Source organism: Microtus ochrogaster, chromosome 5 (assembly GCF_000317375.1).
Source record: "Microtus ochrogaster isolate Prairie Vole_2 chromosome 5, MicOch1.0, whole genome shotgun sequence".
Taxonomy (NCBI): domain Eukaryota; kingdom Metazoa; phylum Chordata; class Mammalia; order Rodentia; family Cricetidae; genus Microtus; species Microtus ochrogaster.
This window is the reverse complement of record NC_022012.1, coordinates 83131194-83145557: the sequence shown is the minus strand read 5'-3', so window position 1 is coordinate 83145557 and position 14364 is coordinate 83131194. Positions and strand designations below refer to the sequence as shown.

General features: G+C 44.6%; 1 protein-coding gene across 1 annotated transcript; it reads right to left on the bottom strand.

Annotated features, from left to right (window-relative positions):
- Nucleotides 1–9179: 9179 nt before the first annotated feature.
- Nucleotides 9180–13623, bottom strand: Prss42 (serine protease 42). The gene is made up of 6 exons (XM_005348001.1): nucleotides 13404–13623; nucleotides 12933–13089; nucleotides 12430–12689; nucleotides 12308–12316; nucleotides 11121–11275; nucleotides 9180–9395 (listed from the first exon to the last, which is right to left on the bottom strand). The coding sequence occupies exons 1-6, from the start codon at nucleotides 13621–13623 to the stop codon at nucleotides 9180–9182; spliced, it is 1017 nt and encodes a 338-aa protein (XP_005348058.1).
- Nucleotides 13624–14364: the final 741 nt, after the last annotated feature.

Sequence of the window (14364 nt, the reverse complement as noted above, 5' to 3'; positions counted from 1 at the left end):
CACGTGTGTCTTTTGGGTTTTCTGTTTGTTTGTTTGTTTCTCTGTGTAGCCTTGGCTTCCTAGAACTTGATCTATAGACCAGGCTGGCCTCAAACTCACAGAGATCCGCCTGCCTCTGCCTCCCGAGTGCTGAGATTAAAGGCGTGCGCCACCAGGCTCAAGAAATTATTCTTAATTACAAATAGAAAACTTAACTTGCAAGAACTTAACACAGGACAAGTGGGAACTTATTCTTTAAATATAAAAAGAAACTTTAACCTGCAAAATACATTGTTCCCATTTTGGTTTCCCATTAACTTGCAAGGTATATTGTTCCTGTTTTGGTCTCACAATACCACAAAGTATGGAGCAACTGAAGCAATTGGAACGAACTAGTGAGGAGGAGGAAGAGTCGAGAGGGGGACAGAGGAGAGAGTAATGGAAGTTTGATATAATCACAATATATTGTATCAATGAATGAAATTACAAAAAAAAAACCCTTTAAAATATGCATTTAAAATGTGTTTCTCTCATTGGTTGATAAGTAAAACCATTTCAGCCAATGGCCAAGCAGAATGGGTCAGGCAGAAGATCCAAAGACACCAAGAGAAAGAAGGTGGAGTCAGGGAAACGCCATGTAACCACTGAAGGAGTAACATGCCAGGGCAGCACCGGTAAGCCACAGCCAGTTGCCAATACACAAAGTAGTAGAAATGGGTTCATCTAATTGTGAGAGCTAGTCAGTAATTTGTCTAAGCCACTGGTCAAACAATTACAATTAATATTAAGCCTCTGAGTTGTTATCTTTTATGTGGCTGCAGGGACAAGCTGGCAGAGAGAAGCCAGCAGGACCAGGTGAGACAGAGAAAAAGTCTTCATTTACAGGTGGTGGTGGCACGCACCTTTAATCCCAGCACTCAGAAGGCAGAGGCAGGTAGGTAGATCTCTGTGAGTTTGAGGCCAGCCTGGTCTACAGAGCTAGTTCCAGGACAGATAGAGCTGTTACACAGAGAAACAGAGAAACCCTATCTCAAAAACACAAAAAGAAAAGCTTTTCCTCTGCTAATTTCATATTGCTAGCATTTCTTAATGTTTTCTTGATTAACCTCTCATTTGTCAAAAATTTGCTGCTTCTTCACAATTTTTAAAAATATTGAATGATTATTGAACACTGTGAATGTCACATTGCTGTCTGAGTTGTATTGTCTGTCCTTTAAGAACATTGAAATCGGGGCTGGAGAGATGGCTCAGAGGTTAAGAGCATTGCCTGCTCTTCCAAAGGTCCTGAGATCAATTTCCAGCAACCACATGGTGGTTCACAACCATCTGTAATGGGGTTTGGTGCCCTCTTTTGGACTGCAGGCATACACACAGACAGAATATTGTATACATAATAAATAAATATTAAAAAAAAAGAACATTGAAATCTAGCAGACAACCTAAACATCCCTGTACTGAAGAATGGATAAGGAAAATGTGGTAAATTTACACAATGGAGCACTACACAGCAGAAAAAAATAACACATCTTGAATTTTGCAGGAAAATGGATGGATCTAGAAAACATTATTTTGAGGGAGATAACCCAGACACAAAAAGACAATTATCACATGTATTCACTTATAATGGCTTTTAAACATAAAGCAAAGAAAACCAGCCTACAAATCACAACCCAAAGAACTTAGACATCAATGAGGACACTAAGAGAGACTTATATAGATCTAATCCACATGGGAAGTAGAAAAAGACAAGATCTCCTGAGTAAATTGGGAGCATGGGGAGCTTGGGGAAGGGTTAAAGGGGGGGAAAGGAGAGGCAGGGAGGAGAGCAGAGAAAAATGAAGTGTTCAATAAAAATCAATTTAAAAAAAAGAAGTTAGAACTTTTCATGACAATGAGACACATCTGCTCCTGGCAGCACCAATCTGCTTCAAGAGGAAGATGGTCATTGAAGAGGCTCCTCATGAAGTTTGTTAGCCATCTGGGCAAGAAACTGCTCTCGCTTACAGGACTCACAGAGAAATGACTGCTGAAGTTGCCTAAAAAAGGTGAGACAGTCATTGGGGTTCCTGCTTCATGAATGAGTCTGCCAGACATTCTGCAGGACACAGAAGAAAGAGACTGACACCCTGCCAATGTAGGTGAACTGTCTTTGAAATTTCCTCCTTCATGGAAAAGTCTGGTGGATACTATGGGCCTGTAGGCTGAAGATAGATGTTCCAACAATACAAAAGAACTTTGGGTAACTGTCCAGGCAATAAGATGTCTCTGTCAATTCTAGAGTTTTGGAAGTTGTGTACAATACACTTCCTGTTAACTTTGGTAATATTATATCCTTCTTGGGTCTTTGATGGAGTTGAAGAATAGATAGCTATAATTATAGTTTTCCTTAGTTATGATAAAATATAAAGTAAATATAAATATTGTAAATGTAATTCTTGCTTGATACCTGTTTGGCTATATGTAATTTTACTATATTGAAGTTAAAACCTTCCTTTCTACTTAAACAGAAAAGGGGAGGTGATGTGGGATTCCCCTCTGTATGCTGTAATTACCATTGATTAATAAAGAAACTGTCTTGGACCTATAGCAGGGCAGAACAGAGCAAGGTGGAGAAAACTAAACTGAATGCTGGGAAAAAGAAGGTGGAGTCAGAGACACCATGTAGCTGCTGTCAGGAACAGACATGCTGAAACCTTGTTGGTAAACCACAGCCACGTGGAAATACACAAATTAATAGAAATATGTTAAATTAAGATGTAAGAGTTAGCCAATAAGAAGCTAGAGCTAATGGGCCAAGCAGTGATTTAATTAATACAGTTTCTGTGTGATTATTTTGGGAGGCTGAACAGCCGGTAACAAACAAGCAGCCTCCTACAACACTCCACCTCCCAAGTGCCAGGATTATAGGCATGTACTACCAAGTCCAGCCAACAGACTGTCTTTAAAAAAACAAAAACACTTATTTACCCGTGTGTGTGTGTGTGTGTGTGTGTGTGTGTGTGTGTGTGTATGTGTTGGTGTGTGTCACATGTGGAGGTCAGAGAACAACTTGCAAGAGTCAGTTCTCTCCTTCCCCCATGTGGATCCCAGGCATCAAACTCATGTAGTCGGGCTTGGAAGCATACACCTTGACCTGCTGAACCATCTCACTGGCCCAGCCTATGTCTTGAAATGTAGATAAGCCACGATCTGCCAACTCTCGGGCCTACAGTATTCTAACCTGAAACTGTCAGGCCTCTAGCTGCCGTCAGCTCCAATCTCTGACTCTTTATATCACTCTTCTATTTGGGTTTTCACTGTGCCATCTGAAACCTGCCCATTCGTAGAAAGCCGATGTTGCCCTAACACTCACCTTACTCGTTTCTCTTCTTTCCTGGAGCGTAGTTCTCTGATGTCTGAAAATGTATTTGTTTTATGCTGCCTGCCTTTTTTATTTTTTATGCATATGAGTGTTTTCCTGCATGTATGTAAATATACTATATGTGTTTCTAGTGCCAGAGGAGGTCAGAAGGGATCAGATGCCCTGGAATAGGGGTTACAGATGGTGGTGAGCCTCTATATGGGTGCTAGGACTAAATCTGGGTTTTCTAGAAGAACAGCTAGTATTTTTAACCACTGAAGTATTTCTCCAGCCTCCTACTCCTTGAAGACCATTTTGTCAAGACCCAGACTTAGGAGGAGAGGTACTGCATCTGCATGGTTGCTTCATTTCTTCTGTAGAATCTAGGTGGCGGGGGGGGGGGGGCAGAAAGGGACCATGAGAGAGATCTCAAGGTAGGAAAGAGAGGGTAATGGAATACATTTAATATAAAAACAACAGGGGGACAGTTGGGGAGGAGGAAGACAACCAACAGGAAGGGACACTGGAGCAGGCAGTTGCGTAAGGGGATGAAGAAAACTATAATGACTGACATATATGTATGTATATATCATGATGAAACAATACTTTAGTCACTAACTAAAAATTAGTTTTTAGAAATAGCAACAAAGAATGATGATGATGTTGTACACTTGCAATTACAGCACTCAGGAAACTGGGGCAGGAGGATTGTAAATTCAAGGCAAGCCCAGGCTACACGAGAACTGATGATGATGGTGGTGATGATGGTGGTGATGATGGTGGTGATGGTGATGATGGTGGTGGTAGTGATGGTGATGATGATGGTGGTGATGGTGATGATGATGGTGGTAGTGATGGTGATGATGATGGTGGTGATGGTGATGATGGTGGTGGTGATGCTGATGATAATGATGGTGATGATGATAATGATGGTGGTGGTGATGATAAAGATGATGGTGATGATGATGGTTGTGACGATGATGATGGTGATGATGGTGATGATGATGATATGGGATAATACCAAGACTAACATCTCAGCTTCCTGGAGTTCCCACATTATCACCATTTTTTTAAGGAAATGTCAACTCAAAGACTAAAATTAGCCCTGGCTTTGGCAAATTTCTAACATGATCTAGTTAGAACTGGACTCTCCTTGGCCTTGCCCTTCTCTTCCCATCTTTCTTGCATGAGATACAGGATTTTGGAGGCTACAGTGCATCATAGACATGATGGAGAACAAAACTCAAGCAACACTAAGAACATCAATTGTGAGTCTGAGGGCAGCAGAGCAAACTTTAAAGTTAGAGTCTGACTCCCTCTGCTCAAGGCAGTGTCTAAAACTTCATCCACTGGGACCCAATATGGGCAGGTCTTCTCCTTTATCCTCTTCCTCCTCCTTTCCTTTATTTCTATTTTTATTTTATATGTATGGGGTTTTTTTTCTACATGTGTGTTTGTACACTACATGCAAGCCTGGTGCCCAAAGAAGCCAGAATAGGGTGTAGAATCCCCTGGAACTGGAGTTACAGATGGTTGTGAGCTGCCATGTCGGTGCTGGGAATTGAACTCAGGATCTCTGAAAGTGCAGCCAGTGCTCTTAACTGCTAAGCCTTCTCTCCAGTCCATTCCTTTTCTTTTTTTTTATTTGGAGGTAAGGGTGGGGAAGTGTTGAGACAGGAATCTTTATATAACCCTGGCTGTGTTGGAATTGCTATGTAGATCAGGTTGGCCTAAACTCACAAAGATCCACATGCCTCTGACTTCTAGGTGCTGAGATTAAAGGGGTGCCACCACGCCAGGCTTTCTTTTTTTTTTTTTTTTGGTTTTTCGAGACAGGGTTTCTCTGTGGCTTTGGAGCCTGTCCTGGAACTCCCTTTGTAGACCAGGCTGGCCTCGAACTCACAGAGATCCGCCTGCCTCTGCCTCCTGAGTGCTGGGATTAAAGGTGTGCGCCACCACCGCCCGGTTTCAGGCTTTCTTTTTATTTCATATTCAAAGAATGCTCAATCGTACCTCAAGGACATGTGCTCAGCTATGTTCATAGCAGCATTGTTTGTCATAGTCAGAACCTGGAAACAACCTAAATGCCCCCAGACCAAAGAATGGATAAAAAAAATGTGGTACATTTACACAATGGAGTACTACACATCAGAAAAAAAATAATGACATCTTGAAATTTGCAGGCAAATGGATAGAGCTAGAAAACATCCTTTTAAGTGAGGTAACCCAGATCCAGAAAGACAAATGTTATATGTACTCACTCATAAGTGGTACATATAAAGCATAAGAAAACATAAAACAGAGAAAACCAGCCCACAAATCACAATCCCAGAGAACCTAGACAATAATGATGATCCTAAAAGAGACATACATAGATCTAATCTACATGGGAAGTAGAAAAAGACAATTGGGAGCATGGGGACCTTGGAAAGGGGTTGAAGGGGAAGAGAGGTAGGGACGGAAGCAGAGAAAAATGTGTAGTACAATAAAATCAATTAAAAAAACAAAAACAAAACTATTCATGAGTGGGTATGCACTCGGAGGATTTAAAATAGAGCTGACTGATTCTTTTTCATATATATTGATTTGTGATTCTTCTAAGATTTCTTATAAGATTCTTTTGGAGGTAAATAATAAAATGATTGATCCTTTCTTTGTAACTGCAAAATGCAGTCTACCAGTAAAAGAGCTGGCTGAGAAAAATACCTTGCTTGCTCTCACTCTGTTAATCTACGGCAAGTTGTTTGGACATGAATGTACATGAGTTCTTGGGACAACTTGTTTCTCATATGTAATACGTAAAATGTTTATTCTTGTAAAGGGTATTGAAAGCATACTGTTTTTTACTTAAAGTCATCGTAATCATTCACCTGAAAACTAGAATGTAACCATATTGTAGTTTTTATACTGCTTGAAAGATTTCTCTGGGACATATAAGCTGTAAAGAAAAAAATAAGAAAGTTAGAAGGAAAACATCAGGAATGAGAGAATGAAATCACCATGAAAGATGTAGAGAAAAAATAAAGATACAGAAGAAAACTAAAGGAAAGATCAGAAGGAATCCGTTAGGGGAGTGTGTGTCTTTTTCCTTACTCTGTCAGATAAAAGCTCCCCGGCTCCACAGATCCCCACTGAGCCCTGCACTGCTGGAGGCTGGCTGGTGCTCAGGACAGCGGTAGGGTCCCAGGCATGAATGCAGTCCTCAGGCTTGGTAACCGGAACTTTCACCCACAGAGTCTTCTTGTCAGCCGGAGCTCATCCTTTTAATGCCCTGTGTAAAAGATCTTTGCCTACACAAGAACCACGGGTTCTTTTCTTCTGGCTTTCTTTAGAAGTTTTATAGATTCATGGTTTATATTGAGTTCTATAATTTATTTTTAATTAATAGAATAAAATATCTATACATTGCCAGGTGAAGAGCAAAGGCCATTTCCTTTTTATTTCTTTTTTGTTTGGTTGGTTTTTGGTTTTTGGTTTTTTGAGACAGGGCTGCTCCGTGTAGCTCTGGCTGTCCTGGAACTCACTGTGTAGACCTGGATGGCCTCGAACTCACAGAGATTCTCCTATCTCTGCCTCCCCAGCGCTGGGATTAAAGGCGTGCGGTGCCACTGCCAGGCACAAAGGTCATTTTTCTAAACCCTTTGTCTTTTGTGGCACTAGGTATTTAGCCAAGTGCCTCATGCACACCAGACACGCGCTCCACCATACTGAGGTCCACTCCTAGCCCCTCAGCCCCATTTGCTAAATAAAAAGACTGTCTTCCCCCCATTAGTTTACATTAATACACTTTGACTAAAATCATCTGGCTATACAGGTGCAGACCTCTTTCTAGATCTGTTCCCCTGATCGATATTTCTGCCCCAATGCCAATACAACCCTGTATTGATTAGCGTATCATTTTAAAGTCTTGAATGTGTATTGTTTGCATCAGTTATTCTGTGTCCTTTGATTTTCCCATATACAGTTTTTAAAGCTTCATTTTATTTTTATTCATGAGTATGTATGCAGACACATGTGCAGGTGAGCTTAGAGGCTCTGGAACTAGAGTTACAGACAGCTCTGAGCAGCTGAGCACGGATGCTGGCAACCAAACTCAGGCCCTCTGCAAAACCAGCAAGCACTCTTAACCACCGAGCCATCTCTCCAGGCCCTCCACATACATTTCATTTGTGTGTGTATACATACATGTGTGTGTTGAGTGTGAACAGGTACCCATTCACAAGTATGAACATGAACATGCAGGACAGAAGTACTTGGGTACTGTTCCTCAAAAGCTGCCCGCCCCCTTTGTATTTTTGAGACAGAGCCTTTCAGCGGATCTAGAGTTGCCTGTTAGGCTGGCCTGGCAGCATAAGTGGTCCCGGAGGTCTGCTGCTCTCTGCCTCTCCTGCACCGGGATGACAAGTGCGTATCACCATCCTGGCTGGGGCTTAAACTCAGCTCCTCGTGTGAGCATGTGCAGCGAGCACTTGATAACCAAGTTATCTCCAGAGTCCTCAGTTCCAAGAGACTGGAACTTGCAACAACGTGAATAGCTTTGTAGGTACAGCACCAAATTTCAAGACTAGAAACAAAATAATTAGGGCAGAGTGGCATTTTATTTAAGAATATGTAGGTGGACAGGGAGCGAGTGGAGTCAAGAAATAGGTGCTAAAATCCACTGTCAGTCGGTGGTGTAACTCGACGCTGAAACACATGCATTTCAACAAATCACGTTGTAAAAATTTAACAAACATACTTTGATTTCTATCTTATGCCATGAACAAAAGTTAATTTGTTGGTCACAGGCGTGTCAAGGCTAACATTAGAAACCTTTTTAAAGGGGAAAAAAAGAAGAAAATTCTTCACAACCTCCAATTAACAAATCAAGTCAGAGATTTAATACTCTTATCAGAACACATGAAGAATGGCTTTTAAAAATCAGCAATTAAAAAGTATCTGAATCAAACATGGCACAAGCCTTAAAGAGACAGTCGCAAAAAGAATGTGTGCAAAGCCATCAATCGTGAGGGAGGCTGAGAGCTAGTTCAGAAAAAGAAAAGCCTCGCCCAGGGGCTAGTTTGTGTTTCCTGCGGGCTGAGAGTATAAAGTGTCTTTCACACAATCAAAACCACGAATTATTTGTTCTTCTTAGAGATACATCAAACAAGAGTGTTAAACACTACAAACACACCGTGCTTGCTCAGGGCCAAGGCACAGGACAGTTGAGTTTAACGTTACCAACCGTCCTCTTGTCATTAGGCCTGACAGGGCAGGGTACTTCATACACCCCCATGGTTTTACTTAGAAAAGGAAATTCTTCAAGAGAAATAAGGAAATCTGCTCAGATATTTTCTCATTATTTTCAAATTTCACTTTATCTTTGAACATGGTTGCAAATTACATTCAATGAGAAATGTAACTTCACAGAATCATAGATTGAGAGAGAGAATGGTCATAGTTAGGACACTGAAGGTCCTCTCTCTCTCTCAGTGATCACCAAGCTAACTCTAGTACAACAGAGTCTGAGGTGTTTAAGCCAGAGTCGGGTCTAGCTCCCGCTGCACCCGATGAGGTCCTCTCGTCGGGCACTGTCGTTCACCTGGCAGGCCGGTTGGCCCTCGAACTGAAATGGATCCACCTTCATTCCCGCCAGGCAGAGCACCGCTCAGGAGCAGCATGGCCGAGGACGGCCGCTGGAGCACCAGGCCAGAGCACTTTGAAGTCTCTCAGATCCCTGACACATTTCACCGTGACTCTCTCCAGGGAAAGGGATCCCAAACGGAATTGAAGAAAGGACATTGGGAAGGAACGGAAAGGAAAGGGAGAGGCTCAGAAAGAAGATGGGATGAGATACAGCGGTCCACACGTCCACAGGATGTCACAGGGTCAGCGAACACAGTGGTAAGATGAGGAAGACCCGTGGAGAGAAGCAAGCGGCCTGGTTCACCACCTCGGTTAGCCACTTGCTGTAGAAGGCAACTTCGGTATAAACTGCAGGATGTCCTCGGCGGCCACAGCCAATGCCCCAGCTCACAATGCCGACCTGTACCCATTTATCAAAAAACTCACAGACCAAAGGACCGCCAGAATCTCCCTGAAGAAAGAAAGAAAGATATGGCAAGAATGGAATTGATCCCCCATTGGATTGGGCTGATGGCACTGGAGGACATGAGGGAGACAGGCTCATGCAGGGTTTCCTCGGGCACCCCAAAGGCCCAGCTGGAGCCAGGTGCAGTAGTATATGCTTATAGTAGCAGCCTTAAGGAGATTGAGGCAGGAGAATTTTGGGGAGTTCAAGCTACAAACCAATACACTGTCTCAGAAGAGAGGGAGAGAATGGAGGGGTAAGGGAAGCATCCTTGCCAGACCCAAACTTCTATTAACGCACAAACACCAGAACTAGGTATATCAATATGGCCACCGAAAAGTTATGGGAAAATGATAATATCCCCAGATGTTATTGTCATCATTTCTGGAGCCACAGTGGTGGTTGCTGCTGAATTCTACTTCCGAGGAGGGGCTGGAGAGATGACCCTGTGGTTGAGTACACTTGCTGCTTATGCAGAGGACCCTGGGTTATTTGAAAACACCCACATGGTGATCCAGAATACCTGTGACCCAGTTCCAGGGGATCTTACACCCTCTTCTGGCCTCTGTAGGCATTGCATGCACGTGGTGCGTACACATACATGCAAGCAAAACACACACATTAGATAAAAACAAGTGCCAGGCAGTAGGGGCACATGCCTTTAATCCCAGTACTTGGGAGACAGAGGCAAGCAGATCTCTGTGAGTTTGGGGCCAGCCTGGTCTACAGAGAAACCCTGCCTCGATAAATGAATAAGTAAATAGATGAGCAAACTAATGAATGAATAAATAATAAATAAAATCTTTTTTTAATCCCATTAAATATCACTTTTATGTAGGAGCTCCTAATTCCTTACATTTAACATGAATTTCCTCTGATGCCCTTAACCTACACAGCAAAACCCTTCTACATGAGTCCATTCCTGCATATTCTTCTCCCAAACCCACTGCCACAGAGACCCTGTCAATCAGTCAGTGATGTTAGCTGCAGGGTTGTGGTGTAGGTTAGCTCAGATAACACAGGTTGATGCTCCCTTTGTCATGGTAACTGCCACAGAGGATGTGGTAGTTTGCACGTAGTTGGCCCCCAAACCTCTAGTAAGAGGCATGGCTTTGCTGGAGTGGGTATACCCTTATTGGAAGAAGTGTATCACTGCGGGGGTGGCCTTTTAGGTTTCCTGTGCTCAGGATATTGCCTAGTGTCTCAGTCAGCTTCCTGTTACCTGCAAGCCAAGATACAACCAGCACCACGTCTGCCTGCACGCTGCCATGCTCCCCCTCCATGACGATAATGGGCTGAACCTCTGAAGCTTAAGTGAGCCACCCCAATTAAATGTTCTTTTTATAAGAGTTGCCATGGTCATGGTGTCTCTCCACAGCAATAAGAACCCTAAAACATAGGAGAACTCAATGCAAAACGTGATTAGACGATCCATTCCCAAACTCAACAGGTAAACAAGAACCCTATGCAGCAACCTACACCGCAGGCCACATCCTTTAGAAAGAACCAGACCAGATGGACAAGGTAGTGTCTCCCTATAATCTCAACGCTTGGGAGGCTGACACAAGCAGATCTCACTTTTAAGGCCATGCTGTGCCACACAGAAAGACCAGGCAAGGTCAACTTCAGGAGCCATAAGGAGGGTGGCTCCCCCCATGACTGTCTTGAGTAAAGGAGGTGGCAAAGAACTGGGCCTTGCCATCTGAGGCCGAGGAAAAGGCATGCACTTACCTGGCAAGAATCCTTTCCTTGACCTTTATAGGCACAGATCATCCCTCTCTTGACTAGGTCATTAGAAGTCGATGTAGCCTTTTTCAACATCTCATTGCATTCGGCATAATGGATGATATTTTGGTCCACCTCCTGGAGAATTTCTGCTGGAACATCTAATGCTAATGAAGAAGATCAGCAGTGTATGAATCTTCACAGTGGACAGAGAACCAACCCAGTGAGCACATTACTGAATGCCAGTTGTAATAGTTACAAGATATCCTAACGTCTTTCTCTTTATTTTTTGTTTGTTGGTGAGACTGAGGTGTTTATGTAAATCAAACTAGTTTCAAACTGTCCATACTTGGGCACAGAACATCACATCCAACCATTTTTCTTCACTCTCTAGAACATAATCACAGGCTCGCAGAGAGATAGGACCCCACAGGTCACAGGTGACTTCTTCTCAGGCATAAGAAGCATACCAACAGAGGCCTCTGGCTTTCCCAGTTTCTCTAGGCATAAGGAACTCCCTCACTACCAAGATAGGTATTTCTATTGAGAAGCTGGCAGGCAGCTCATTATCTCCTGAGCAAAAATCTCTCTAAGGTTCTGGAGAGAGAAAGCTCAGCACTTAAGAGCACTTGTTTTGTTTTGTTTTGTTTTGTTTTGTTTTGTTTTGTTTTGTTTTGTTTTGTTTTGTTTTTGTTTCCCAAGACAAGCTTTCCCCTACGTAGCCCTGGCTATCCTGGGACTCATTCTGTTCAAACTCAACTGACTTTGAACTCACAGAGATCTGCCTGCCTCTGCCTACCAAACACTGGGATTAAAGGCGTGCGCCACCACTTCTCATCTAAGAGCACTTGCTCTTGCAGAGGACCAGACTTTAGTTTCCTCAGCAACCATATGGAGGCTCACAACAACCCATAATTCCAGTTCCAGAGGACATGACACCCTCTTCTGACCTCTGGGTACCAGGCAGGCATTTGCCGCACAGACAGACAGACAGGCGAAACACTCATGCACATAAGGTAAATCTGAAAATCCACCCAGGACAATTCATTCGCATCTAGCCCTTGTCCACTGGGAATACCCATAATCACTCAGCACGTGTCCCCACAAAACTGCAAAAGGAGATCTGACAAATTCTAGTTCCCAGGAGGCTGTCATCAGATACTCGTGTTGCAAGAAGGACCTCAGCACGAGACTGGGATCACCTAAGCTCACCAAACCGCCCATCACCCTGTGCCAAGGAGTCTGTCTCCCTTCATCCTTTGTTTCTACTGTAGGAATAAGGCCACGCTTCTTCCTGAGCACCAGATTTTTCTACCTGGGTCTTTTTTGCCCCATCCCGTCACCCAGCACTTGGTCCCAGTTTTCAAAATAAAATTCTCTGGAGGGATGCAGATAGGGTGAATCTGAGAGGTGAAATTCACGGGGTGCTGGAGCTTGAGAAGGGCTATGTCGTTTTTAACAACAGTAGCTGACGAGAACTGGGGGTGGACAACGATTTTCTGGATGGGAATCACCAGACTTGTGTTTTCATGGTAGACGCTCCGATCGCCCATCTTGACATTGTATGCGATTCGGCTGTGGGAGAGAAGACGCGTCGCCTTAGGAGCCATGACCCTTTCCCCTTGTGTTCTGCTTCTCGACATGGCCCCTGCCCCTTTGCCCATGCTTGAGCTTTCTGCCTCCATAACCACAGCCTCCTTTTGATCTCTCGGCTGTTTCACCTGTGCCCCTCCTTAAGCATTTCCAGTAACAAGATGATCACAGCAGGTCACCCCCGCCCACTCTTTTTGTGCGGTCTTGTTTTCGGGACTTCCTCACCTGTAAATGCAGTGGGCCGCAGTCAGCACCCACTGGGCACTGATGAGGGAGCCTCCGCAGACATGCATGTGTCTGACCCGCACGCTCACCTGCCAGGGCCACTTTCCCTCCTTAGCGTCCGCGCCTCCTATGATTTTCATCAGGGGTTGGCCACAGCCTGAGTGAGGACAATTTGGGAAGCACTCAGAATCAAGCACTCTCTTCTAGCGGTTCCACAGAAAGCATCTCGAGGACCCGCCGACCAAGAAGGAGGCTGTCTATGTATGTCCTGCTGGACACCAGCGGTGCTGCTCATCCTCCCAGCTGTGGTGTCACACACTCCCCACTGGCAGTCACATTCCCCTCAGAAGCCACAGGCAAGGCAACCAGACTCTGCCCAACAATGGCCTGGGCTGAACCCACGTCCCTAGAATTCAGGGTATCACTAACTCCCACTCTGGGCCTTGACACAGACACCCCTTCACAAGTTACCGAAGGAAAACGGCTTGAAAGGAGAGGATCGGTCCTGATGGGCCATCCTGGTCACCTGCACCTGCCTGGGTGGCAATGGGTCCACCATTGAGGTCTCACTGTGCCCTGAGGAGAAATCGGAAGTAGAGAATACAGCGGCAGCTGCCCAGGCCTCCCAGAGCTCTGACTGAAACAACAAGAGGCAGGCTATGAGACCCAGGGAGCCACCTCCGGACGCCATGCCACCAAGTAGGCCACCACCCCTCTCCCGGTAAGTGGCACCCGCTCCCCAGGCTCGCGTGACCGCCCTCGGTTCTGTGGGAGAAACGGAGAAACCGGCTCCTGGAAGGGAGGTGCCAGTGCGTCAGAGGCGTCAAGGGAGGGTCCTGGTTTCCTGGGTGGGAAATGTGTTCTTGCTTACACTCAGATCTTCACACCACACTGAGCACACCCAGAGTCCTGCCTGGGACAGAGGGGACAAACGTCCTTGCTGGAGACCTCCCACTTCAGGACCCGCACTTCCTGCGGGACCTGGTGTGGAACTGGTACGGGGGGGGGGGCCTGGGATTAAAAAGGGGAGCCCTCGTACTCCAAAAAGGCACCTCAAACCGAGGTTCATCCAGCAGACCTAGACTTGTAGGCTATTATTCTATCTCAGTCACAGCACAAGCTGGAACAAAATTAGCAATGTCCAGCCTGGAGAGATGGCTCAATGCTTAAGAACACTCGATGCTCTTGCAGAGGACTGGAGTTCAATTACCAGCATCCACATGAAGACTGGCACCATTCCTAACTCCAGGTCCCAGAGACTCCAGTGCCCTCTTCTGGCCTCCGTGGGCACCAGGAATGCACATACATACATACATACATACATACATACATACATACATACATAATACATACAGGCAAAACATGCAGACATATAAAATAAAAATATTTTTAAAAAATTAGCCTCCACCAAAGATACCTGCAAGCCAGCCAT